This window comes from Heterocephalus glaber, unplaced genomic scaffold (assembly GCF_053883595.1).
Source record: "Heterocephalus glaber isolate CG9 unplaced genomic scaffold, H.glaber_assembly_v1.0 deba00001608, whole genome shotgun sequence".
NCBI classification, from domain to species: Eukaryota; Metazoa; Chordata; class Mammalia; order Rodentia; family Bathyergidae; genus Heterocephalus; species Heterocephalus glaber.
Window position 1 is genome coordinate 10,771,833 of NW_028258379.1, and position 26,443 is coordinate 10,798,275.

Sequence of the window (26,443 nt, forward strand, 5' to 3'; positions counted from 1 at the left end):
GAGAAAACAAAGAAAAGTCTCTAAACTATGTATCCTCAAGATGGGCAAAGATACCTGTTCTCAGAGAGAATAAAATTGTTTCTTGGGGGATAAAAAAGAAACTTACCCTTTTTACATATAAAGCACAAAATATATATGTGGCACATGAACAGATGCACAGTTTATATATGTTGTTAAAATTTCATTAGGGAGATGATTAGGGAGAAAGCGTCTAAAAATCTTCCTTAGTTGGGCAATAATGGATAAAAGGTTAAGAAACACTTCTCTAAGACTAAAGGTTTTGGGGCCTTGATGAAAGTAACTCTGAGCCCTGGAAGGTAAATAAACAAAGTCTGCACTAGCTCCTGATCTGCAGGGATTTTTGCTCTGCAGAAAGAGCTGCCAGTACTACTGGAATGAAGAGCTTTAGGGCTTTGCTACCGGAAGCTCCTTGCTCCCATCATTAATATTAGAAATTTCAAAGCCGGACTAGGGTGATTTCTATGATTTTTGTTGCCCCCACTTCCTACTGGGGATTGTAGTATGTGCTGTTTCATAGTTAAATGTGTTCTAAGGATATATGATTTTCTGTAGAGTGCCGCACAGGGAGAATGATCCTTCCTGGCAACGAATAACATGCAGGTCTCTGTTTTTCTTAAGCTTTTTAATCAGGGCCTCTAGAAAAAGATTCTGAGCCACTACCTTTCACAAGAGGACAGAAACTGAACTGGGGACACCAGCATCTGATGCCATAAGGGCTGCTGGCCCCATTCTGACATGCCTGGCCAAAGCTCAGGTGCTAGAGGAGATACCTCTTCCCAGGTGTTCTGTGCTGAGGAGCAAGGCTGAAAGGGGCATGCAGAGATTCTCAGGTGTGTGGGAAGGGGTCTTCCAAAGCATGAAGCCCACCTCCTTTTGTGTGTTCCTTGGGATGGTGAGCACACACCTGGATTTGTTTTACTGTTGTGTCTTTCCCTGGTTCTCTTTTCCTTCTTTGGTCTTTTCTTCTTCTTTTTCTTTTTTTTTTTGGTGTCTTTATTGGGACTTGTCCGGGCCATGTACAAACCCCAACCATTCAACAGTGCTGGAGAGTAGATAGTATTTACCTCAATAATGGTAGTCTCTTTTCGCTTCTTTTTAACCCTCAATTCAGATGACGGGTCAAAGCCAACACCCACGATGGAGACCCAGCCAGTGTTTGATGGAGATGGTAAGTCCTTGTATTATTTATTCCAACTCTCATTCATTCACCAAATTTTAGCCTTGGGAAAAGTCTTAACTTTAGGTGTTTGTTTAAGCTTCATTATGACTATTGTCTTTTCTAGTTTCAATTTCGCCTAATGTAAGCTGGATTGTTTTAACCTTTTAAAAAAATGTGAATCTGCTAAGGATCTGGTATGCTCTCTACTTCTGGAAAGGACTTCTGTTCTCCCTAGACTTCCTGCCTGTTTCCTGATGTTCAACAAAACACAGTCTGGATAGATTTTCTGAGCTGTCAAGACTAGGGAATCATGGCTAAGAAAGTCAGGCCGGCAGTGTCCTTTCCATACTTACAAGTGCCTGCTCCATGCCTAGCATGGTACAAGGCCCCTGGTGAAGAGAGAGAGTATACCAATGTCAGCCTTTGCTCTCAAGACAGCTGTAACCACTGGAAAGCTTTCTGAGTTAAAATCTGTGGTCCCAATTTTTATGGTAATAGGCATTTATTGGAGAGGGATGATAGTGCTCTGGGAAAAGCTTCTGTGAAGAGATGCAACTCAAGCTGGATCTTGCAAACAAAAGGGAAGAATTGGGGTGTTCCAGGCAGGGAGCTGGCATATACAAGGAGGAATGGGAGGGACGGGACACAGTGAAGGAAGTAGCAGGAAAGAGATTGGTCAATAGGGCTGGTTTGGCTAGGTTGTAGGGACTTGGCTAGTGAAGTCAAGACATTAGGGAGAAAAGAAATTCTAGCTCAAAGGAAATAGAGTCTTATGACAAAGGCTAAGAGTCCCTGGTGGTATGGGGAGGGGACAGAAGGAGTCTTCTGAGGTGCAGAAGTCTGGCCTCCACTCAAGTTGGAGCTGCTTAGGGCCTCTATTATTCAGATATTTTACCAAATGCTCCAGATTCCCATGAGGAGGAACAGGAAGTTTGCCAGGGTGAGATCTCTAGAACATTTGTGAGAGATGTTCCTAGCACAGGCTTAGATCTGGGGAGAAGGATTGAAAGATGAGATTTCATATGCATTTGGTTCATTTAGTGGAACATACAAGGGGTGATCAAATTATACAGCTAATACTTACATTGTAAAAAATTTATTGAAGTCAAACGCACGTTGCCATTAATCTTCCTCAAAATACTTTCCTCACTTCTAACACACTTGTCCTATCATTGTTGCCATTTTCTGAAACAGTTTTCGAAGTTCTCTTTTGTGATTATCTTTGTGAGGCCTGATCAAAAATTTAGTGAATCTGCTGCTGAGCCTCATACAACAGAAAAGCAGGCTTATAAAAACATTACAACGTGTCCTTATCCACCTTGTTCACTAGATTTGGCACCTTGAGACTTCTGGCTCTTCCCCAAAGTCAAAATGACCATGAAAGATAAGTGCTTTGAACTGACTTAAGGCATCCAGGCAGCAGCAACAGCACAACTAAAAACACTCAGGAAAAAGGACTTCCACAGCTGCTTTGAAATTGGCAAGAACAATGAGATAAATGTGTTCAAAGCAAGGGGGAGTATTTTGAGAGGAATTAATGGCAATGTGTATTTTACTGGAGTACATTAAAAAACTTTTAAATATTACTCCACCTCTGGTAGGTTCATGCCTAAAAATTCTAAAGTCTTTGTGATTCACAAACATCTTGGGTTATTCCAAGTCTGGGTCTAGATGACTAGGTGGGGGAATGGAGATCATGTAGTCGGGAGATCTCCTTGGTACCCTCACTGAAGATCTTGTCACTCTATAGAATGTTCAGGGTCACTCAGGAGTCTCACATCCCCATCCACTGGGTGACCCAAGTCCTGAGAGCCTGGAGCACTCTGGATGAAGCCTCTCAGCCTGCGTTCAGGCAGCTGTGAAAAAGAGGGTTGGAGCACATGTTACATCCATTCCTTTCTTCCCCATGTGGAGCAAAGTCTCAGCAAGCTGAATCTGCTGTGGCTCAGCTGTTTCCTCTAAAATGGTCTCTGTGGTTGGTTTGGCATGTGTTTGTTGATTTATCCCCTTCAAATCTTCTCCCAGGGAAGCAGCTGAGAGGGACTTGGATTGGCCCATGTTCCTCCCCTCCTGGGATAATATTTTTATTCCTGGATGGAGTGGCTCAGTGCCACTATGCTCTGACCACTCTGCCTCCTGGCACAGGATGCCCTGGTTGGCTCTTAAGAGCTGGTGGGGAGAGGCTTTCCTTGTAAGGGGGGGAGAGGGCATGAGACAAGGTGCGCATACGTCAGGAGGGAGAGGGCTTTTTAAATAGATTTTTTTAAAGTCCAGGATTACACTCCATGACATATACTTCCCTCTGTTCAGACCTTCTTTCTCTCTTCCTTTTTTTAAAATCCAGAAATCACAGCCCCCACCCTATGGATTAAGCACTTGGTAATCAAGGACTCCAAACTGAACAACACGAATGTAAGAAATTCAGGTAAATAATCTTCTGTGGATTATATACACACCCAATCCATCCCTGGCTGCTTTAGAGTTGCTCCATGCCCACCCACTGTGTGGGTTGGACAATTTATCTGGTCCTCAATTTCTACAGCTGCAAAATAAGGAGACTATATGAGTTCACTGCTGTCAACTTTAAGTTTCTTCAGTTATCATCTCAGGGATCATCTTTCATGAGCAGTTAATCCTTTCAGCTAAAACAATTTTGACTGTGTACTTTAATATTTTGATTGAGTTTCTACATGTCATGGAGGAGAATGTGAAAGAAGAATGGCTTGGTATAATGAAGTCGAACTCCAAGCCTGGAGAGGCTTAGTTCTATGTGTTTTTCAGGCTCTAACAGTTGATTATAGTCGTATTTTTTTTCTGGTCTGATCTTTCAAAGATCTTGTAGGTGATCAAGTTTTGGCACTGACTGAAACTTTGTAGAAAGGTGATTTTTTATTTTTGCAGTTTGATCAGATTTGTAGAGTTTATTTACCACTAATAAGGATTAAAGTCAATAAAATTCATTTGTCATCAATAAAGACTAAATATTCATGAACAGGGAAATCTATGAATAAACCAAATCTGAATCTTTTTCAGGGAGGATCATTCTTCTTTGAGCTAAGACTTCATTGTGAGAAATAGTACTTTCTGGTTGTACTTTATGTCTGGTTGTTGAATATAGCCATATGATCTTTTCCTTATAGGTGGCAAGAACTGTGAACAAATGAGACATGCTTTTGAACAGGCAGAGTGTGACTTGACTGTTGTCACTAAGTGTGTTGTTATTGGCCCCTGTGTTGTCTGTGCCAGCTCTGAGCTACAGGCGGTGTATGAGGACTAGAGTGCAGTGAGTGGTAAAGATCAAGAGGTGAACCCATGCAGCACTGGCTGATTTTCTGTGTCTTGGGCTGGTCAGCCTCTCTCCATGAATTTGGTTCACTCTTTGATCAAAGCTAGAGGTATGGGATGATGGGATGGAAGGAGTAGTGCGAATCCCCTTGGTCTAGAGTCTTTGCCAGAATAGTGCACTGGTTAAAGCACAGACTTTGGAATCAGCAAACCCTGGGTTGACATTCTGACTCTAACAATTGGTGAGTGATCCTCCCAGTCAACTCAAATAATCCCCCTGGGCCTCAGTTCTTATCTGTGGAATAGGATCCTGACTCAGAAGACTGTTGTGGTTAAAGGTTTACTAAGCTAATATCTATGGGGTAGTTGATGCCTGGCTAAGTAATAAATAATAAGGGTATGACAAATGATATGTATTTTATTATCATCATTGATAGGACTAGTGGGAATATTAACAACAGTGCTTATTGCGAGAATTCTTCAATCAGGAAAGGATTTATGATTGTCACCCTAACTAAAGGCATCTATCAGGCAAGCTTCTTCAAAGGAACTTCCTCCACTCCCCCTCACTGTTAGGCAGATAGAATAAGTTACAGAGAAGTGAGACTGGTACCTGTCTTGCCTGGTGTTGGAAGTAATATTTGTAAATGGTCTGTCTTGTCCCTGAGACCTTGGAAGTTCTGCAAACTCTCAGTGAGTGGAGTAATTCTCATTCCATGACCAAGTGGCCGACAGGAGGCTTAGTTCTCTGAATTATACGCCACCTTTTGCCTGGAACACTCACTTGACATTTAGTAATTGCTTCCATGAATTTCTTTCCCTTCTACCAGTCTTTAACTCTGTGAGCATAAGGGCTTTATCACCTACCTATTCCATCTATTATAGAATCTAACTCAATGCATTTCACTGCTTTGGGAAGATAGAGGAGAAAGATCATCATCATTATTATCAGGAAAATTGGACTATTATTGTTATGGTAGCTAATCCTGAAGAACTTTACATTTGTTTGCTCATTTGAGCTCATTTCACCATAACTCTATGAAAAAACTTGTTATGTGTCATATGGACTGTGTCATGTGGCCACTGTCCCCATAATCAGACAAGAGTTGGAGGCTGGGAGAGTGTGATAGCTAGTAAGTGCTTGGGCTAAAGAAAACTAGTTATTTTGAAGATTGCAATGCCTGTCTTCTTGGGCTATATTCTGAGTGTGGTAGTGTGATGATGTTAGCTTCTGCTTTCTATCTGTTCTTTGTCCAGGTAGTTTACTATTAGGGTCTTGTTGAGAAATGATTTCCAGGCAGGTACAACTACCTTACTTTTGTTGGAGTGACCCAGCCACCTTTATTTTTCCTGGTTGGCCCCAGTCATGTCTGTAAGGTCAGTGTAAAGGACAGTATTGGTGGTATGCCAGCTAATGGTTCTCTAGGAGAAACTGAGACTTTGTCCACTGTGATCAACTGACCATACCAACTGAGTGCCTATCCATCTTTGTATATAGTGGTACCTCTGTTCATGAACTTAATTCTTTTCATGATTCTGGTCACAAACCAATTTGGGCAAGAACCAAATCAAATTTCCCCATAAAGTTGACATTGAACCTAACCATTGAATTTGATTCAGTTCTCGTCCAATTCAGTTTGTGGCCAGAATTGTGGAAAGAATTAAGTTCATGAATGGAAGTACCACTGTAACTGTATGTAAAAGACATGTTTCCACAAAGCCATATAGCAGGGGGTGGCAAGAGGCCAGCTGACTGTTTTATTGGAACATAGCCACATTGATTTATTTGTGTATCATCTGTGGTTGTTTTCATCTACAAGAATAGCTAGCTGAGTAGCTGTGGTGAGCCTCTATGGCCTACAAAACCTAAAATACTTACTACATGATCTTTACTGAGAAAGTTTGCTGGCCACTGGCATGTGTACTGGTTGAACAGAAGCAATTGCATGGGTGTGTGTACATTGGGTTGTGTCAGTCAAGTATTTTAGTCCCTTCGTAGAGCAAGTGAAGGTAAGGGCTGTGGCTCCTGAGATACCCAGGTAGACCTACATCAGCACAGGAACTCTCAAAAGTCTTCATCATCTCCCATGATCCACTGTCAGGCTCAGCCATCCTGATCCTGTCCATGCTCTCACAAAAGTTGCCAAGGAGGCATCCCAAGGTTTGGTGTTTGTAGGGAGCAGGGTAGGGAATCTTTTGTATTTAGCAGAGAAAAATCATGTAATTGGCAGAGCAAGGGCTTTTAAATCAGATGAACCTCTAGAGGAGGCTTGGTGTATATGGGAGGGTTACTCAGCTTCCCTGAGTCTTGATTTCCTTATATGTAAAACAAAATACATTGCAGGATTTTTTGAGGTTTTAACTACAGGTATATAATGCTTGGCTCAGAGTTAAGTACACTGTAAATGATTACGAAACAATAGCTACTGTGAGGAAATATCTTTAGGTATTGTATTATTCTATCCTCTTGTAGCATGTTGTCACATTCAGTTTAATGAGAAGCCAGACATATTTTGTTGATGACTGTCTCTAAGGAGCTGGAGAAGACAAGAGCCATAGGGTCAAACACCTAAGACCATTTTCCATTAGGGTTTGATGGAAGAGCCTGGTTTTAGGCGAGCTTCACTCACATGCTTGGGAAGTTGGAGCAGGACTCTGAAGCCTGTCTGGGTGAGAGCTCTTCTCAGCTGTCTCACAGAGGCAAAGACTATCCCAGCTTCTTTTACACCCCAAACATCCTTTTTTCGCACTCAGACCCTGTGACGCCAGGTTTGTTTTCTGGCCTGGGGACTGTTGATGTTGGAAAGGTTCCACTGGGCAGCTGAAGTTGTGCAATAACATGAAACACAGGCCTGCAGACATAGCCAGTGTCCTTCTCTCCTCTTGAAAGTCTTGGTCCTTGTAGTTAAGGCTTTGTCATGTGGTCAGTGTGGTCGGTGTTGCTCTTTGAGTCCTTGGCAGCTTCTGCCCCAACGGATCTGCCTCTTCGAAGGGTCTTTTCTTCCATTTTTGCCTCCAGTGCACCTCTCCTCCATTGTACCACAGATTCCTGTTGCATCCAGGAAGATGTACCTGACAGTCAACATGGAACTTGGGAGCAATAACGTCTGTCTTCTCACGGCTGAGTAGTGGCCAGAGCCTCTGTGCTAGCTTTATAAGGAAATATGAACTTCTGCTGAGATTTTTTAAAATCAAGAATTAGCTACCAAGGTTTTCTTAGAATACCTATAGTTTAAAATATTTTTTTAACCACTTACACTTTTAAGAGGGTAAGGAGATAAAATAAGTATGAATAATTAGAGTTTATTTCAAATTCTTCATTCTACTTCTCGTGGGTTCTCATTTGACATTTGCAGATACTTCATAAGTCTTGGTATGGTAAAGCCTCTGTGCTTCTTCCACTGGGAAAGAACAATTTCTCAGGAAATAGGGTCGTGCATGCCTTCTCTCTTCTCACTGGGAGCTGTAGTAATGTTCCCAAGGCCCAGGGGTGCTTCCCTCTGCTCTGGGGGAGTAAGTTAACCCCTCATGGCCACCAGTGGAGGGGATGGACTTCCCTCTCTGCATTCCCCATCTCTTCTATCCCTTGTATTTTCTAGTTAACTCTTTTATGAGCTGGTCAGAGACTTTGTGAAGGCCCTAGAACCTTGCCTGTGAGTTAAATCCCAAAGGAGCATACCTGTCCTCCCTTGCTTCCTTGACCAACAGAGCTTCCTGCTGTTCATCAGTGAATGAAGTAACTCATGGTAACTCTGCTCCCTAGAGGTGGAGCCACCATCAGGGACACAACGTAGAAATACTTGTCTTATAAGTTTTGCCATGAAAACATTACTCCCATGTCCTTCTATATGAGAATGTCTATGTTTGCCTAAGACACTGTCCATGTCACAGTAAGCCATTCACAGGGCCAGAATGTTGCTCTTCTAGGCCTGCTTTGGGATCCCTGGCCACATTTTTTATTGCCCTTCCATCATCCAGTTCCTGCTGGGATAGTTACTATGGTGGGGACCGCACGTCCTGGCTGAATCCCCTGTCCCCTAGGCCTACACACTTGCCCTGCCTAGAAACTGTGGGCTGATGTAATGACCTGAGGCTTGGAAAAATAAACAGCTCGCAAGGAAACCAGCGGTAGCCGTTGTAAGCAAATACCCCACAGCCACCTGGAATCTCACACATGACGTGATTGGAAGGAAGAATGAGTAATCTGCTAACGTTAGCAGTCGGGGATGCGTCTGGGCTTGTGTGCATTTAAAATTTCTATATAAAAACAAACCCTGGATATTTATTTCTATGACTGGCCTTCTCGGTATCTGGCCATCTGTGTCATGCAGGTGCCTGGTCAATTATGGCCACAGAATTGAGCTGGGTCTGGAGCCAGGTGGTCATCCCCATGGCTTTCTCCATGACAACAAAGGCTTTGTTCTTTCGCCTACTTTCCCTGTGCTAGGAGGAGTGCTAATCATGTCTAGAGGTCCCAGAGAGTCTAGCTCCACAGTTCATTTTCACCTTGTTTTAAAATTAGCTCCTTTACTCCATGTTGACTGCTTTGGAACACAGGCTGTGGACACGTCCCAAAGTTTCCTTTTGCCCTGTGCTGCTAAAAATTGAAATCAAAGATCTTGCCTAGGTACTCTAATTGGCTTATTCCAATTTGCTGGAAGTCAACAATCATCATTGCTTTGATCTGAAGGTCTTCATTCTGTATTTATTTGTAAAAATGGCTTTGGAAGTAGGCAAGATATACACCTCAGAAACACACACAATATGCAACATTAATGTTTTGGGGAGTAAAGAATGAAGTTATGATTCTTTATTTCAACAAATTAAAAAAAATCTCTCTCCCATCATCCTCCTTGGTCCCTTCTCTTCCTTTCTTGCCTTAGTTTTTATTCTGATACTTGTCCCTTAAAGAAAAGAGCCTATCAGGTCAAGGCCAGTAGAGTTACTGAGAAAAACTAGAAAGAAGACAACTTGCTATGTCTCAGTATTTGTCATTGCAGAACTATTGTGAGGCATTTCCTAGTCTTTCTGGAAGAAGGGTCAGGACTGCTCACTTATGGTATGAGTCAATAGAGACAGGAACTTTTCTAAACTTGAGTAGATATGAGTCAGTAATACTTTGGAGGAAAAGTTAAGAAGAAAAACATCTATTTGCTATATTGGTACAATCCATTCCAGAGCAAATTTCCTCTGCAGAATTTATATCTTGTTTTCCCTACCCCTTGGGAGCTCAGCATCTTATCTGTGTGGGAAGGAGACAGGCACCACTTTAGCCATGGTGAGCTATGCATGACCATTTTAGGTTCTGCAGAGTTAAAACTATCTAGACAAGGTGGTTGGTTTGTAATTTTGCCTTACGCCTCCTCAACCATAATTCTTCATCCCAACACCTTGCCCTATTTACAATACCAATGGCAAGCACTCCTGTGAGGAGTGCTCTCAGCCAATGTTGGGAATGTAGGAATGGGCAGTTTTGCTTGAATATGGGGCCTCTGAGATGCAGCAGTTCAGGTGTGGCTTGCAGGCCATCTAACAGTCCTGAGGAAGGGGAACAAGGTACAAGGGAGAACCTGAAAGCACCCAGCAGTCTTGTCCTTGACTCAGCCCATGGCTGGTGCTCAGGTTTCCCTGGGATGCAGGGGGCTGGGTTTGGAGCATGTCCCTGAGCTATGGGAAGGTGCACCTGATCCTGTCTAATTATAAGACCTTTGACCATTGGAGTAAGAAGTACCTTCGGGTCATCTAGTCCCGTTACTTAATATTCAACAACAGAATGGAAACCCCCACTGAGGGCCTTTTCCAGGGGCCCAGACCCATCAGCTATTATGTGCCAAGGCCTCTGGGCCTCATCTTAGGATGAGGAGATAACGGAAGCAACACAAGGAATAGCTAAGGAAGGAGCTAACCATTGGGCAGTGGCAGAAGTATGGTCCACCTCAGTAGGGAGAGACATTTTATCACTCACATTTTTTTGAATTTCCAGCTCAGTGATGATAAAAATGAGACTGACTCTTAATTGTCTTATTGTTGGTTTGCCTACGGTGTACCCCTTTATTGCTTGAGTGGGGCTCCCATTACCTTGCCCTTGGTCAGCCCTTGCAGTCCAGTTGAGGAGTCCAGTTATTCACAGGGATATGTCCAGGAGACCAGATTTATGCCACATTGCTGAGGACACTGCCATAGATACTTTACATTACTGGTACATTTATTTATGTTTTTAAAAATTCCTGTGGAGCTGGGGGTTGGACCTAGACCTTTGTCATGCTCGACACACACTCTACCGCTGAGCTACATCCTCAGTTGCCTGTATTGTTACATCTGAGCTTCACAAGGACCTTATGAGACATGTGGTAGGGTTACCCTACTTTTCTAGGTAAGGAACCTGGGAATTTGAGAACTTAAGTAAACTAGCCAAGGTCACACAGTAAGTGGGAGAGCCCGATCCATTGATCCCAAAGCCAGTGCTCTTGACTGCCTGGTTACACTACCTCTGTCCCAGCTGTGTTTGGCTTCGGTGGTATAAAGCTTTCAATGTGCCAGACCCTGGGTGGAGCATGCAGGAGTAGGGGGATAAGCATGCAGAGGGAACACAGGTGTCCCCAACCTGGCTGTGGCTCCTGAAGAATCTTCCAAGTGCCCCGAGTTCCCAGCAGAGGTTTCATACCACTCCCATGTCTCCATCTGGGGTGGAGCTGAAGACAACCCTTCTCCTGGTTTCTTGGCTGGGTGGGGGTGCAGTGTGTCTCATCCAGAGTGTTCCCCAGGGCCATTGTAGGTTATGACTGGGGGAAGATGATGTCTTTTTTATGACCTTTTGCTACTTAGTCTGCAGAGAAAGGGGTTTTTAGTTTAAAGGAGGTGAGGAAACCCATTCCTTGGAAGTGGTGACTGTATTGAATGTGTGCACGTTCCATTTCTAATCTCCCCACCTTCACCTCTACTGATACACACCTGGGCACAATTCCAGGGGCCAACTTTGCTCTGTTTGCGGGAGACTTTTGCTTGTCCCTGGCCTGGGCCTCTCTTTTCCTCAGCAAATTGTCTGCCCTCTGTCCTGAAGGGCAGCTCTGAGCAATGCTTCTGTGGGCTCCCCTTCCCTGCAGGAGTGTTCAGAACTCCTGGGTAACTCTGAGTAACATGGATGTCGAGGATTGGGATTTGGCTCTGGCCAAGTGGCACTAAGTGATGTGGATGATGGAAAGCCCATGGTGAAAGGGCAGCCCAGCAAATGGTGCTTGGAAAAATGATCCTCTAGGGGCCACTTAGCCCCTCCTGTGAAAAATGCTAAGTCCACAAGTAAGAAAAATAACCTATTCACATAGTTGGCTGGAAACCTTAGGTGCTAAGACCCCATGTGGCTAAATAAACAGAAAGGCTCAGTGATGTACCATAAATCATTCCCAAAGACTATTAACTCCAGCCAGCCCCTCCCCTGTGTACAGTCCTGCGCTCCTTCCCAAGCAGCAAACTCACTTCCTGAAAACCTGCGGTATCTTCCTCTATATTGCTTTTGTAGTCCCTTCCTCGTCCAGCTACCCAGCAGTTCTGGAGTGGACCCATCCCACCCACTCATATGTTCCCGCCGACCAGGAGAGTCCAAGGCAGGAGCCACTGAATTCCTTACGCCTCTGAAATCTCATGTTGTGATTTAGAAAGGTTATTTTTAACACATAGCTTGTTATTTTGGGTCATCCTTCAGCATTTCATTCATTTTTGATAAGAGGCGAGGTGGGTGGTGTATCCAAAGGGGTTTCAGGGTCATTGCAGGCGAGACAATGCTAGTGTTTTCCTTAATATTCTTGGCCCTGCAGGATCATTCCTTTTGCAATAAAGTGTAAGTAAGTACCTCTCATTTTTCAGACTGGGTAGCCTGTTATTGATGCTTCTCTGTAAGGAAATCCAGTCTGGATGGTCTGAGGGCTGGGTGTAGCATTTCCCGGATGAGTCAAAGAGCAGATATGTTCTTTTTCAGCCCCTGTGGTCTCATCTTCACCATAGGCATTTGTTCTACAGTGGGCGGCCTCATCTCTGGAGCGTCAGACTAGAGCAATTTCTAAGTACTCTTCACGGATTCCTTACTCCAAGGATTCCATGGTTCTCCCTTGAGTGAGGAGCTGGCACCAGGGATAGGGGTGGGGGAAGGTCAGGAAGGACCTCGCTCTCAGGAGTTTACAGCCTAGTGAATGCAAGGAGCCCAGCATGCTGGGGGAGGCACTGAGACTCAGAGGGGTCGCAGTGCGCCTCAGCCTCGCTGCAGCAGGGCCCATAGGGAAAGCTTGAGGGATGGACAAAGCCTTGAGCAAGGGTAAATTAAGATCTCATGGCTAGTTCTTCTGCTTGCTATGTCTTATAGAGCTCTTCTGGCCTCTTCAGGGCCTGTCATGGCCTCTGAATAAGGTGTATATGCATTAGCAGATGGGTTGAGCTCCTGGGTCCTCCAGGGTCCTGGACCTTTGCCTAATCTGAGTCCTAATCTCCTTTGCCATTTGATCTTCTTCTCTCAGGATGTTGTCCTGAGCCATGTCAGAGTCTCACTACCTTTCCTGTAGCATAAGCCCCTCTGTTGGGATGTCCTGGAGGAGGAGAGCTGCTGGGCCTGTCTCTCAGGAGATGGTATCTTTGGTTGAGGCATTATCCTAGCCCATGGCTTAAAGCCCCATAACCCTTTTCGGTGTAGCTGTCTATAAGGCTGGGCTTGTTCCTATGAGCATTCACCTTTCCTATGAGCTTTGTGATGATTTATTCTGTACATCCTCTTGGCCAGGTGACTACGTTTCATTGCCTGGTCAAGCACTGCCTAGATGTTGCTGAGAAGACATTTTGCCCATGTAGTGAACATTTACAGCCATCTGACTCTGATAAGAGCAGATCACCCTCCATGGTGTGGATGGGTCTTTAAATTTAAAAATTTAAAAACAAACACTGAAGTTGCTCAGAGAAGAAATTCTGCCTCAAGACTTTAAAACAGAAATCCTCCCTGAATATCTAGCCTGTGGACTTGACCTGTTGGTTTGGAACTCCAGTCTGCCCTGTGACTTCTATCTGAATTTCCAGCCTACTGGCCTCCTACATATTTCAGGCTTGCGAGCCCCCATAATTACATGATCCAAATCCTTAAGATTCCTGTCTCTTTTATTCTGTGTATGTATGTATGTGCACATGTACATGGGTATGTGTGCGTGCATGTGTTTGGGGGATATGTGTGTGTGTGTATGTGTGTGTGTCCTGTTGGCTTTCTCTGAACCTTGAGTAATACAGAACTTCTCTGTCCACTGCTTTCTCTCTCTATCCATCTCCCCCATTGGCTCTACCGCCATGAAATTCCTGTTTTCTTTCTCCAAAGAGCTCATAATGGAGCTGGGGCACTATCACTTCTGCCTCAGTTATCTGAAGGAGCTTGGGGGTTGGATTACCCACTACCTTGGCTTTTCTGTCTCTTCCGTCCTTCAGCACTTCCTCCTTTGGAAGGCAGCAGCCGGAAGGACTAGCCCAAGGAACTGAAACTCAGATCTCATGATGTTTATGTTTTGGGCCATTTTTTTGCTTAAAAAAAAAAAAAGTAAAGAAGAGAAAAGAGAAAGATGATGAAAGAGAAGAGGTTCCCAGGAGGAAAGGATAAACTCTGGGCTCAAATTGAGATTGGGGATTAGCTGGGAATATAGGTCATTCATGCTGTCCTTTGCTCCTAATTACCACGGGTAATTGAGAGGCAGGGAGGCATCCCCAGCCTAGCAGACAGAGCTGTTCTTCTTGCTTATCCGGTCTTGGCAGGACATCGAAGGGCCCAGGCCCTGGGCCTGCAGACAGGGTTTATGTTTGTCTGGTTCAACCTGGCCTCTCATCTCCTGTCCCTGTGCTGTCTCATCCACCCCTGCTTCACTTAGTTCCCAGTACCATGCATGATCAATTGGTAGAAGAGAGGGCTGTTGGCTTTTTGGCGGCAAAGACTGGATTTGGTTTCATTTCTTCCACAGGATGTGTCTCTTTTTTTGAGGTTATCAGAGGGTTTTCAAGTCAATCTTTAGCTACTCATTGCCAAGTGGGGAATGACCCAGGCCTCACTTCTCTGCACCGTCCTGGGGATAGGATTATAATAGGTGGGGATGTGCGAATGTGTAAGAATATGCGTGTGGCCATATATTGCCCTGTCCCCTGGACAGCCCCAGTTGTTCCCTCTCCTCTCTCCTTTATTACATCTTCCAAGTGCATGCAAATGGTCCTGGCCTGTTCCCATGGTTACTGGACCAGACCTTCTCATCTTGTCCTCTTTCCCTCAACTTTCCTGAGCAGCGATGGAGAGTTTTAGAACAGTGTATGTCCACTTTGGGGGACTTCCGCTCTCTCTGAATCAGTGATGGTGGAGGGATCCTTGAAATCTACCCCACGTCTTGCATTCTAGAAGGTGACTTCTGGGCAAATGGATAGATGTGAATTTTATGATTCACTTGGGAGGTGACTGGAAAGAGCTGAGTCTGACAGTGGCCTCAAGGATGAGCAGCTTCTGGGTGCTCAGGCATGGGATGAGTCCGTGGTCTTTGGTGCTCACTAATCAGCATTTGCATGACTTCTGGAGAAGCACTGCAGGAATAATTCAATTGATTGGTTGATTGGTTGAGTAATTGATGGATGATTGATTAAAGGACTTGCAGGAGCTACAAAAATAGAGTATAGATTGATTAAGAGAGTCAGTCTCTGTCTCAGTTACCTATTGGGTGTGTGAAAACTGCTTCCAAAATTCCTGGGGCCTGTGGTTCCCTAACTGGTTTTATCTGAATTCACTTGTGGACTTATCCAGGTGAAGGACCAGTGGGGCTGCAGAGGACCTCTCAGAAATGTCTAGCAGTTGTGCTGCCTATGGGCTGAGCAGCTTCTGTTTCCTCTCTGTCTCTTCTTCTCCAGGAAGCTAGATTGGCTTCTTTACGTGATGACCTCAGGGCAGCTTCCTAGAAAGTGAAGGCTGTAAGGCCTCTGAAGGCCTTGGCCAGTCCTTTTGGCATCATCTCTTTGCCCCGCTATTGGTCAAAGGCAATGAGAGTCAGTGGGGGTGGGTCTCCATCCACAAGGGCACGAAGACAGGGAGGTGCAATTGCCAGGGACTGTTTTATGATACTCTAACACAGAAACAGAGTAAAAGAAAAGTGCAGGTTAGAATAAAAGCGAGATTAGCCTGCGGCAACGAAAGATGTTATTGGAGAGCGATGAAGAACACAGCTGGGCTAGAATCCCAACTGTAGTTGTCTGCTCTTGATCATATCGCTTAGCCAGTCTGTGTTCCTGTGTCCTCTTCCCTGGTAATGACACCTGTCCTAGAGGCCAGGAAGAGGGTGAGATGAGTTAATAACAAGCTAGGCATGTGGTAAATACTGAGATAGATATTGGCTGCTGTTATTTGTTACAGCTCTGTAATGGTAGGAACGTTACAAATTTGGTTTTAAGTTTTTTATTCTGAGGAAAAAAGAAAAATACCAAGGAACAAGCTTTGTTGTGTGCTTAAGCTGAGAAGAGAGTTTGGAAGAAACTGTGTTCTATCGAGCACACTTTGTTTGGGATGCAGCAGATTTGGAGTCATCGAAAAATCAGTGTGTTTTTCTCCTAGAGCAAGTGATTAGAGGTAATACCACCTAGGGGTAGCAAGGTAGGCTTGGCCATCAGACGCCATTACTGGAATCCCCACCCGCCTCTTTGCTGGCTGAGGGAACTCGGGAAAATTCTTGAAGTTCAGCTTCCTTGGCATTCTCTTAGTGCTCACCTCACATGGGCCAAGTGATGAGACAGGTAAAGCCCTTGGTCTATCACCTGGCCCATTTTAATCAGTGAATATTTGCTTTTATTATTGTTAGCTGTAAAGATGATTTTGAGGGAGATTTTCTCTTAATAAAAGACAAACTGTGTCCTCTTCACTAATGGGTGGTGCTGTCCTGATAAACGTCCTTGTCTTTTTCTTAGCGGGCACCAGGACTTGCAGGGACTGTATTAAAGTAATGAATACGTAAATAATAAATAAACAGAGTACTAAGCTCTGGAATTAGACTTCTGTTTCATGCCGTGCTATCCCCATTTTCCCAGATTAGTGAAATTTATCCTTTTTACAACTTAATTCTCCACAGAACTTCACAGAAGCTGACCGTAAACATTTCTGAGCAGCCTTCAAGGACTTTCATAAATCCATCAACAGGGCCCAAACCATGATCCACACCTCTTCTGGCATGGGCACTGTCCACATTTCCATGAGCTTGAGGACTCTCAGGTTCATTCACTGCAGGGGAGGGGAAAGCCCTCCTCCCTGCCTCGAGGCTGGCTTTGGTCTGCTTTATGGCTTGAGGGTGTTGGCTGGAGAGCCTTAATTTAAAGCCTCTGTTAGACTTGTTACCCAAACGTGGTGCCAGTAAAACACTGTTTCCCCTTGCTTTGCCTCCTCTGCTGCCTCTTTCGTGGCATGAAGTGTGAGGCAGGAAAATAAGGCTACCAAATCAGAGTTGGGGGAACTGTCGCAAACCTCTTGTGTAATCCTCTCGAAGTTGACGTGGCACCGTCCCCTGCCAGGGGCTGAAGCCAAAGTTCTGGGTCTTTATGTCAAGTTTCCCAAGCCCCTCTCCCTACTCACTTTCAGTCTCTTTCCGAAGTTGTCTCTAGATGCTGTTTCGTGGTAGTTGCAGCTGGAGGTGCATCTCTTGTCTGGTGTTCAGCAGCTGTTTCCGCTAGGAGATTTTCTTTAGCTTTGTTGCATTTGTGTTATAAAGACAATAGCTCTTATTTCGTTTTCCAAGTTTAAAATGACATTTCAGTGAGTATGCTAAATACACCTGCCTGTTAGCCCTCCGATATTTTTAGGCCCCTAAGGAAATATTCCTCTTACCTTGCAATGAAAACCCCTGGGCTGTTGCTCATTAGGATTTTTCTTAGCAGTGCGACAAAGAATGATTTTTCCTTCATCTGAATTATTTCTCTAAGATAGCGTTGTGTACACCTCTGGCTTGTTTGTGCTTTCCGTAGGAATGTGTGATTTTGAGTGGAGTTGAGTTTCCATTATTTTGATCATTTGCATGGTGTGTAGTGAGTACCATGGTTCTTCAGGTTCCTGATACCACATGGCTGTTCTAAGAGTGACGTTTCATACCATATCATTGAAATTCCAGGAGTTACCCAAGACTGTGTTCCCTCTTGTGTTCAAGAGGAAAGTTATAGAATAATGTTCATGAGAAAAATGAAGTCATCATGCAGTAAGTAAATAAATGAGTTAATGAAAACTAAAGTACTAGTACCAGTTCACAGTGTGACCCCTTGTTTCATGAAGAAAGAATAGGTGCATGTGTGTATTTGCATATGTCTGTGTGCATAGGAAAGATTTAAAGAAAGTGGAAGGTTTAACTTTGATGGGATTATGGGTTTTTAAAATTCCTTTATAATAGGCAAAAATGCAACACTATTTATTTTTAATAATTAAAGCATAAGCAAACAAAAGGCAGAAAGGGGAGCCAAGCTGGTTGACCTGATAGAATAGCCAAGTAGTGTAAGAGCCCCCTACACTGACTCCAGGGAAACCTGCTATGGCTGTTCAGACACATTCACATGTTCCTGAGGCAGCAGAATGCACACACCTTCCTGCCAGGCTGGTTTTCTTTCCCCTTGCATGGAAGCAGCCTTATGTCATCACTTCACATCTATCAGCCTACTTCATCCTACTGTGTTGGAGCATGGGAAGGAGCTGGGCTTGGCTCTTGTTTCTGCTCCTCTTAGGTGCCAAGCATCACTCCACATGGGGCTGGTGAGCATGGCTCTGTCAGGCTGTGTCTGGGCAGGGGAGAGTCTACATACACAAATACTGTTGCACCAGCTCACAGCAGCTGGCTCCGGTGTGGGCCTCTTCCGGAGCCAGTAGACAACGCATCAACAGGATCCACCCTGAAAACAGAGAAGAAATTCCTGGTGCACATTGAAGCTCCAGGGCCCCTGGTGGTTTGTGGCTGCAGCAGAGTTCAGTTGCAGGGAATGCTGATGAGCCCTGGCAGTCTGGACCTCCAGCCCCTCACCCTGGGCTGGCATGCGAGACACAGCTGTCAGTGATGATTCATCTACCAAACTGTTGTTCCTTGGGGCAAGGCCTGGTCCTTGCAGTTTACTCTGGACGTTGACATAGAAGGTGGGAATGACAAGTCCCAGAAGTGATAGTCACCAGAGGCTGCATCTTCTCTTACAGAGAAAGTACACTCATGTGACCAGGAAAGGCAGAGCGCCTTGGAAGAGGCCCGGCAGAATCCCCGGGAGGGCATCGTCATCCCTGAGTGTGCCCCTGGGGGGCTGTACAAGCCAGTGCAGTGCCACCAGTCGACTGGCTACTGCTGGTGTGTGCTAGTGGACACGGGGCGCCCGCTGCCTGGGACGTCCACACGGTAAGCCCACTCAGGCCTGTCCTGAGACAAGTGGACCAACTTATGGTTCTCCTGGCATTTCTCAGCTTTACTTCCCTGCTTGGTGAGAGTCAAGTCACAAGGAGACCAACTTCTCCATTCATGACAGATAAGATTCTGGTAGAAAGACCCTAGGACCTGGAATCTGGTCACAGATCTGTCCTATTCTTGCTGTTCTCCTTGGAAAAGTACTTAATCTCTTTGAACCTCAGCTTCCAATGTGGAGATTGTTGTGCACCTTGAGTTACTAGGTTCTATGGACCAAAAAAGATCCTGTGTGCAGATCTAAAGTGACACCGTTCTCATGCTTGAGGAGTTAGATGGCATGCCTGAACACGTCTCAGTGGGCACATTTCTGCTGGACTGCCTTGTAGCTGCTAGGCAGTGCAGGGGATACTTTGCTATGAACCCTGAGGACTCTGGGTTTGATGACAACACAGATCATTGCTGGGCAGAAGTGGCTGCAGGAGGCTCAGTTCCACTACCTCCCAAGTCCTGTGTCTCTCTCTTCCCAGCTATGTGATGCCCAGCTGCGAGAGTGATGCCAGAGCCAAGAGCGCGGAGGTAGAAGATCCCTTCAAGGACAGGGAGCTGCCAGGTGGGAGATGTACCTTGTGGCACCTTCACATCTTCTGTTCCTCTGTCCCCTCACTGTGCAGAAGCAGCAGCCTCCTCCTCTAGGTCTCTCCCCACGGGCAGCATGGAGCAGGGGTTGCTGGACAGGTGCATTACAGGAGTGTGGAGTCAGAGCCGTGGACTCTGTACCCTAGTCTGGGGTTTGTCCCTAATTAAGGACATTGCTTCTCTTCATTCTTGTGTCTAGGTATAGAAGTAGTCATTGAGTTAAAACGCCGTCCCTGTAATTCTGTAACCCATTCTCCATCCCAGTGGGACTGGGGCAAGGTTTTGGGGGCTATGAACCATTCTTTCCAGGACTGTGAAGAGAAGGCAACTTACAGGGAGGGTCTGTCCTGAGAAGTCTGGGCAGTGTCTGTCACTTGCCTTGCAGAACTTTTTTGTGGTGACGTAGAAAGGCTGTGGGGGCAGTGAGTGTGGTGGGAGTGATAGGAGACACATAGGAAGGGGCCCAGGACCTCAAAGTGGCTGCAGTGCTGGGTTTCTCTTATTCACTAGGAACTCTGCCTGTGAGCTACGGATATAAATATCAGGGTCTTGGAATCCTGAGGGCCACTCAACAAGAGTCAGGTGGGAACTGGGGCCACCTTCCCATGATCCATCAGGGCTCCAAGGTGAAAACTGAAAGCAGAGAGCCTTGAAAGGCAGTGCTTTGCACGTGAACTTGGTAGAAATCACCCTGTCACAAAAATGGAGTCATGAGGCCAGTGCACCTCCCCGTGGCTATCCCTTCAACGGATGAGGATGTAGGATGAGATGAGGGTGTAGCCATGGAGAAGGTTTATTTGTGCTTGAGCTTTTGCTGGAATAATGCACTGAGAAGACGAGGAACAAAACATGTGGGAATATTTACAAGAGAAATTCTGCAGTTATGATCTCAACTGGGTGAAGGAGGAGTGAAAGGAGGAGAGAGTTGGGTAAAGTGATGATCTAAGGCAACCTGGGCCAGGGAGGATCCCTGCACCTCACCCCACCATGTGCTCCCATAGCCTCTGCTTCTCATCCCTAGAGCGGCATTTTCCTCCCTTTAGGATGACTGCCTGGTCACTATCTTGAATAGATCAGCCCAGGATATTGCAAATTTCACAAGGATAGGGGCCTTCTTGTCTCTTTAGCAGTTAATGTAGCCCATGAGTTGGTACCCAGCAAAAACTGGTGCAATGGGGCCAGCGATTTAGCTCAGTGGCACCTCCCCTGCCTCGAAAGCGAAAGGTCCTGATTTCAATCCCTGGTACAAAAAAAAAAAAATTGGTGCAATGGAAGAAAATTGAAAGCATTATTATCCTTTTAGCCTAATGATCCCTGATGAGAGGTGGTGGAGGGTATGAGAATCATCTGAGCATAAACACATCTCCCTTTGGGTGGACAAGAAGGACTTCACTAAATCTGGGAAAAGATGGTCATTAAAGAAACTATTTACTTGATCATTTACCTGGCATCTATCTTCAAATCTCATTTTATTTTTTAGGTTGCCCAGAGGGGAAGAAAATGGAATTTATTACCAGCCTGCTGGATGCGCTTACCACTGACATGGTTCAGGCCATTAACTCAGCAGTGCCCACTGGAGGTGGGAGGTGAGAAAGTGAGCAGCACTGAGGCCCAGTGGGAATGTGGGGACCTGCACTCTTCAGGTGCGGCAGTGGGGCAGGGAAGGCTTGGGCAGGACAAGGGCTGGAGCTCTGTCCTTCTCCTGAAACCATATACCCATGGCTTTGTCCCACCTTCTGCCAAAAATCTTCCTGCTCCTCAAGCTTCCCTAGTTTTTGAGTTATCTCTCGCTTTTAGTTATAGTACCTGGTTTACAGGGCTGTCTGGAAACTTTCAGCGGTTTAATCCCAGAAGGGGGGCATCAGAGTGGCAGAAAGGGTGATGGGCAACTGATGAGGACAGGGAGGGAGCACAAAGCACTTTGTGCTTTTCTTCTCCTCTGAGAAGGCACGAGACTTATGCCTTTTGGCCACCTGATAAACCCAAGGAGCTTTGAGCAGTGGAACTGGTACTCTCATAGCCAAGTCCAACTTTGCTTGGGAGTTAATGCGGTACCTGAGGCAGTCCTGACATGAGGCCGAAAGCACATGCTCTCTGTAACCAGCATCACTGGATCTCACTAGTTTGAGCCCATTGAGTCAGTTGGTTGGAGCAAACATCTGTCCACCTAATGAGGACACAAGAAGTCCTGGGCTAAGAGCAAAGTGTTCAGGCATAAAAGGTATGCCTTCAAAGAGTGCAACCCAAATAGGGATGCTGGAACATAGTCAGATGCTTATGGGGGAAGGGCTAGGACAGAGGTGGAAGAAAAGAAAGATTATCTAACTCAATGCAGAGAGGTCAGAGAAAGTTTCTTGGAGGAAGTGGTAGCTGGGCTGAGTTTTGAAGGATAGGTAGGATTTAACCAGTTAAAGGAGAGAGAAAACCATTCCAAGAAGGAGGAAGGAATATTGTGACTCCAGGAAAGTATACATCTATAGTTCAGTATGGCCAGGCTAAAGTGAGTAGGAGGAGAAAGACAAAGAGGAGGAATGGGAGAAGGAGGAAGAAGAGGAAAGAATGGTAATGACAAGGCAAGCAGGAACCAGATCCTGAAGAGCCTGTGAGAAATATCAAGTAAGAGTTCCAGCTAGAAAGCCAGAGAGAGAGGTGGGGTAGGGGCCAAAGGAGGGAAAGGGAGTGGAAGGAGGGAGTGTTCAGGCTCCTTACAGCAGCAGAAGAGATACGAGGTACCATGGGCAGAACAAGGATGGACAGCTTGCCTCCAAGCCTGTGCGCCTCACCAGGGATGTGGAGCTCATCCTGCAGCACCTTCCCCAAAGGGAGCTGTTGTCACTGGGGCAAAGAGTGACACAGTAGGAGGACAGACCTAGGCCCCAGGTCCCATAGAAGGAGCAAGGCCAATAAATATGTGAAGATATGTTCAACATCGCTGGCCATTAGAAAAATGCAAACTAAGACAACACTGAAGTTCCATTTTACTCCACAAAGAATGGACACCATCAAGAAATTAAATAATAACAAGTGGTCGCAAAGTTTCAGGGAAAAAGGAACCCTTCTACACTATTGGTGGGAATGTAAACTAGTACAACCACTATGGAAATCAGTATAGAGATTCCTCAAAAAACTTAAAATAGAAATTCCATTTGACTCAGCTATTCCCGTTCTAGGTATCTTCCCCCAAAAGTTAAAGAACACATATTACAGTGATACATGCAAACTCATTTTTATAGTAGCACAACTCATAATAGCTAAATCTTGGAAGCAGCCTATATACCCATCAATGGATGAATGGATAAAGACAATGTGGTATTTATATACAATAGAGTACTGCTCTGCCACAAAGAAGGATAAACTTGAGTCACTCGTAGGAAAATGGATAATGCACCTTGAGACCATAATGTTAAGTGAAATAAATCACACAACCTTAAATATAACATGGTTTCTCTTCTGTGAGAAATCCAAATTATAAATAAAGAGCAAAATGAAAGATGGATAATAAGAAAGAGGGGGGAGAGATCTTTTGCAAAGGGGAAGGGGACCAACAGATGGAAAGAGGAGGGAGAGAAGGGATTAAAAAGAATTAAGGGATTAAAAGAAGAATTAAGATGTGCTATGTACATGTAGCAGCTCCCCATGAGGAATAGAGTCATTATGTATTGAAAACATACACCAAAAAAAAAAAAAAAAAAAGAATGAAAGTGACACTTGGCAGGATCATGAAGTAAATATTTAGAATAATGGTGTAGGACTGCAAACATATGGCAGTTGTCAATGGTTCTGCATCCTGAAGTGGACAAAGACTACCATCTTGGAAACCCAGTTTTATGTCAAATCAGTGTGATCTAACACACGGCCAAGATGTGGAAACAACCCCATCAATGGCTGAGTAAAGAAAATATGGCATATGAATACAGTGGACTATTGTTCAGTCCTAAAAAAGAAAGAAATCCTGTTACAATGAGGACATGCTAAGTGAAACAAAGGCAGTCAAGCAAATAGCCTAGGATTCCATTTACACAAGCTATGTAAAATATTCAAAGCTATAGACGCAGAGAGTAGAGTGGAGGTTGCAAAGGTCCATGGAGAAAGAATGGGGGAAATTTTTACTTTGTTTCAGTTAAGCAGGATGAAAAGTCTTGTCCTTCTACTTAAGTTTTGCAGATGTCATGTTAAATGCTTGTGTCATAATGACATAAAATTTGTACCGTGATACAATAAAATTTTTAAAAAGGAAGGGAAAACCAGAAAGTTAAAAAAGTAAATGTAATGGTTGTCACGCTTGAAACGTGCCTATCAGGGTGTTTCCTTTGCCCTGGGAATTCCAGCCAGGCCTTCCCCAGGGGGAGCTCAGCACAGAATCTGAGGAAGATGGAGACAGAGTTTTACAGGTCACAGATAAGAACCACTCAGAGGCTACCTACAGGCCTGGGAGCCCCAGTATCTAAGATATACAGTGTGATCTAAAAATATGGTGAATGTTGGATTTTAAAAAATTCATTATAGTTAAAGACACATTGCCATGCATCCCCCTCAAAGTACTCCCCTCCTTCAGATACTTATCCCATGGTTCTTGCCACTTTGGGAAGTTCAGGAAGTCCTCTTTTGTGAATGCCTTTAGTTGCTCTGTCCTGCCTGCCTCAGTGGCCTGAATTAATTAAAAATGTTTACCTTTCATGGTCATTTTGACTTGGAAGAACAGCCAGAAGTCCCAGAGTGCCAGATCTGGTGAATAAGGTGGGCGAGGACACGTCATAATTTTTTTTACGAGCCTGCCTTTCTGTTGGATGGCACTTGGCAGCTCCATTCACCACATTTTTTATCACATCTCAAAAAGGCATTCACAAAAGAAGACTTCCAAAATTGCTTCCAAAAGTGACAAGAATGATGGGCTAATTGCATTTGAAATGAATGGAACTATTTCGAGGGCGATTAATGGCACTGTGTATTTTACTCTAATAAATTTTTGTAAATTAAACATTCACTGTATTTTTTTGTAGAGAAGATGGACCTGAATTGCCAAGAAGAGGGAAGGGGGTGAGTTTTGCAAAGGCACACTCAGTATCACACGCCTTTAGGTTGTGTATGTTTAGGATATGGAAAAATACCTGCTGTGTCATGCAGACAGGCATGGGACACAGTAGTCCCCTTCTCTGTGCTTTCAGTTGCCTGCTCAAGCATGGTCTGAGAGTATTAAGTGGAAAATTGTAGAGATCATTTATATGGTTTAAATAACTTTTAATACAATGTGTTGTTATAATTATTCTTTTTATTGTCAGTCATTGTTAATGTCATACTGTGCCTGATTTATAAATTAAACTTTATTTTACATATGTTAGGAGAAACATAGTATACATAGCGTGTCATACTATCCGTGCTTTCAAGGGTCTTAGAATACATCCTGCTTGGATGGGGAGAGACTTGTACTCGTGTTGATTAGGAGAGAGAGGAAAGAAGGAAAAAAGGAGGGCGCCTGGGTTGAGAAGTCCTAGTTCTGGGTGGTCCCACCCCTTACTCCCTGAAAGCCCTGGGCCCTGACCACCAGCTCAGGGACCCTGCCTGGCAGCTGCACTTCTGTCCTGGAGAGAGAAGGCTCCAAGCTCCACCCTGTTGTTCCCTGCTGGAGCCACAGCCCTGGGTTGCTGCATGGTCTTGCCACAGAGGCCGGGAATTTAGGGTTGGTGTCTTACCCTCCAGTCACAGGCCCATGGGATTTTTACAGGCAATGAAAACTAGGAAATGTACAATGTTTTTTTTAATACCAGTGTGTCCTTAGGGAAGAGTTTCTTTTTTCTTTTTAATTTTATTTTAACCACTGCTTTTAAGTGTAATTTATATTTGGGAGAAGTTTTCTTAAAAAAAAAAATTTTCCAAAACATGTTTTTCATTTAAAGCTCATGTTAGCTTGACATGCTTGGTTTTGATAGGAATGAAAGGTTTGAACTGCTTCGGGTAGTCGTGTTACTTAGAGCTTGACTTTAATCAACAGACACACAGATGGACCAAGAAATAGTTTAGAAATCAAGGAAGGCAGTAAAGAGAATGGGAAAGAGAGAGAAAAACAGTCAGACAGGGAGGAAGCTGGCCAGAGTTGCCAGCTTTCCTGGGTTTCAAGCCTCCCAGACCTTCTCATCACTCTTAGCATCAGCCTGACTCTCATGGTCTTGGTGGCCCTTCTAGCACATTCCCCCCTTCCCCTACCAGTGTGTTGCAGACCCTACAGGTCCTCCTTGCTTCCTTCTGCAAGGCAAGCTCTTACCTGCCCGGGGACTCCATGCCAGTCACTCCTTCAGCCAAGCTTGGCCCTTGCTTATCCATTTAGACATCACCTTCTCAGAGACCACGCAGGCTGAAGGAGCTGCCTGGATACTGTCTGCCACAGGACCTCCTTTGAACTCATGGCCTGGCTCTTCTCCCCTCTGATATTTTGCTGGGTCTTATACGTGGGGTCCATTTCATCTCACCCAGTGAGAACTTAAGTTTTACCAGAGAAGCGGCATTTCCTATGCGTTTCCCTGATGTATCTCTAGAACTTAGAATAGCATCTGACACATAGTAGGTGTTCCATGATGTGTGTCAGTGAACAGACAGGTTGAAGGATGGGCAGTAGAGGGATGGATCCCTGAGGGTCCACTGACTCCTGAAGACTAAGTGTAAGGTTGGAGGCAATCAAGTTCTGTCTGGCACCTCTTTGTAACCAGGGCTCCACAGTACCCTTCCTGGACCCAAGGGACTCAGGGTGCTGTGTAGGCAGGCCACTCTTCTTTGACCGAGGAGCAGAGGCCTGGGGCAGCTAGAGATCCAGTAGGTGTCTGGAACAAGATGATGAAGAGAATGAGGGAATCTAGGCTTTCTGGGTTTTGGCCTCAGCCTTAGAATTCAGACGGAGCTGGGTTGCAGGCATGAGGTTAAGGAAACCACATCTATTCCCTTCTGAACTCTACCA

General features: G+C 44.9%; 1 protein-coding gene across 5 annotated transcripts in view; it reads left to right on the forward strand.

Moving 5' to 3' along the window:
* The window catches only part of Smoc1 (SPARC related modular calcium binding 1), a 148,202-nt gene that overhangs the window by 110,407 nt on the left and 11,352 nt on the right, over positions 1–26,443 (forward strand). For 3 of the 5 annotated variants that reach the window (XM_004837310.4, XM_087195325.1, XM_087195326.1), the window contains exons 6-10: positions 1,100–1,189; positions 3,525–3,605; positions 18,663–18,855; positions 19,389–19,471; positions 20,978–21,083. In XM_004837310.4, the coding sequence (XP_004837367.1) occupies positions 1,100–1,189; positions 3,525–3,605; positions 18,663–18,855; positions 19,389–19,471; positions 20,978–21,083 (553 nt within the window). The remainder of the gene's footprint in view (positions 1–1,099; positions 1,190–3,524; positions 3,606–18,662; positions 18,856–19,388; positions 19,472–20,977; positions 21,084–26,443) is intronic. The other 2 variants (XM_004837312.4, XM_087195327.1) reach the window with 1 other exon arrangement.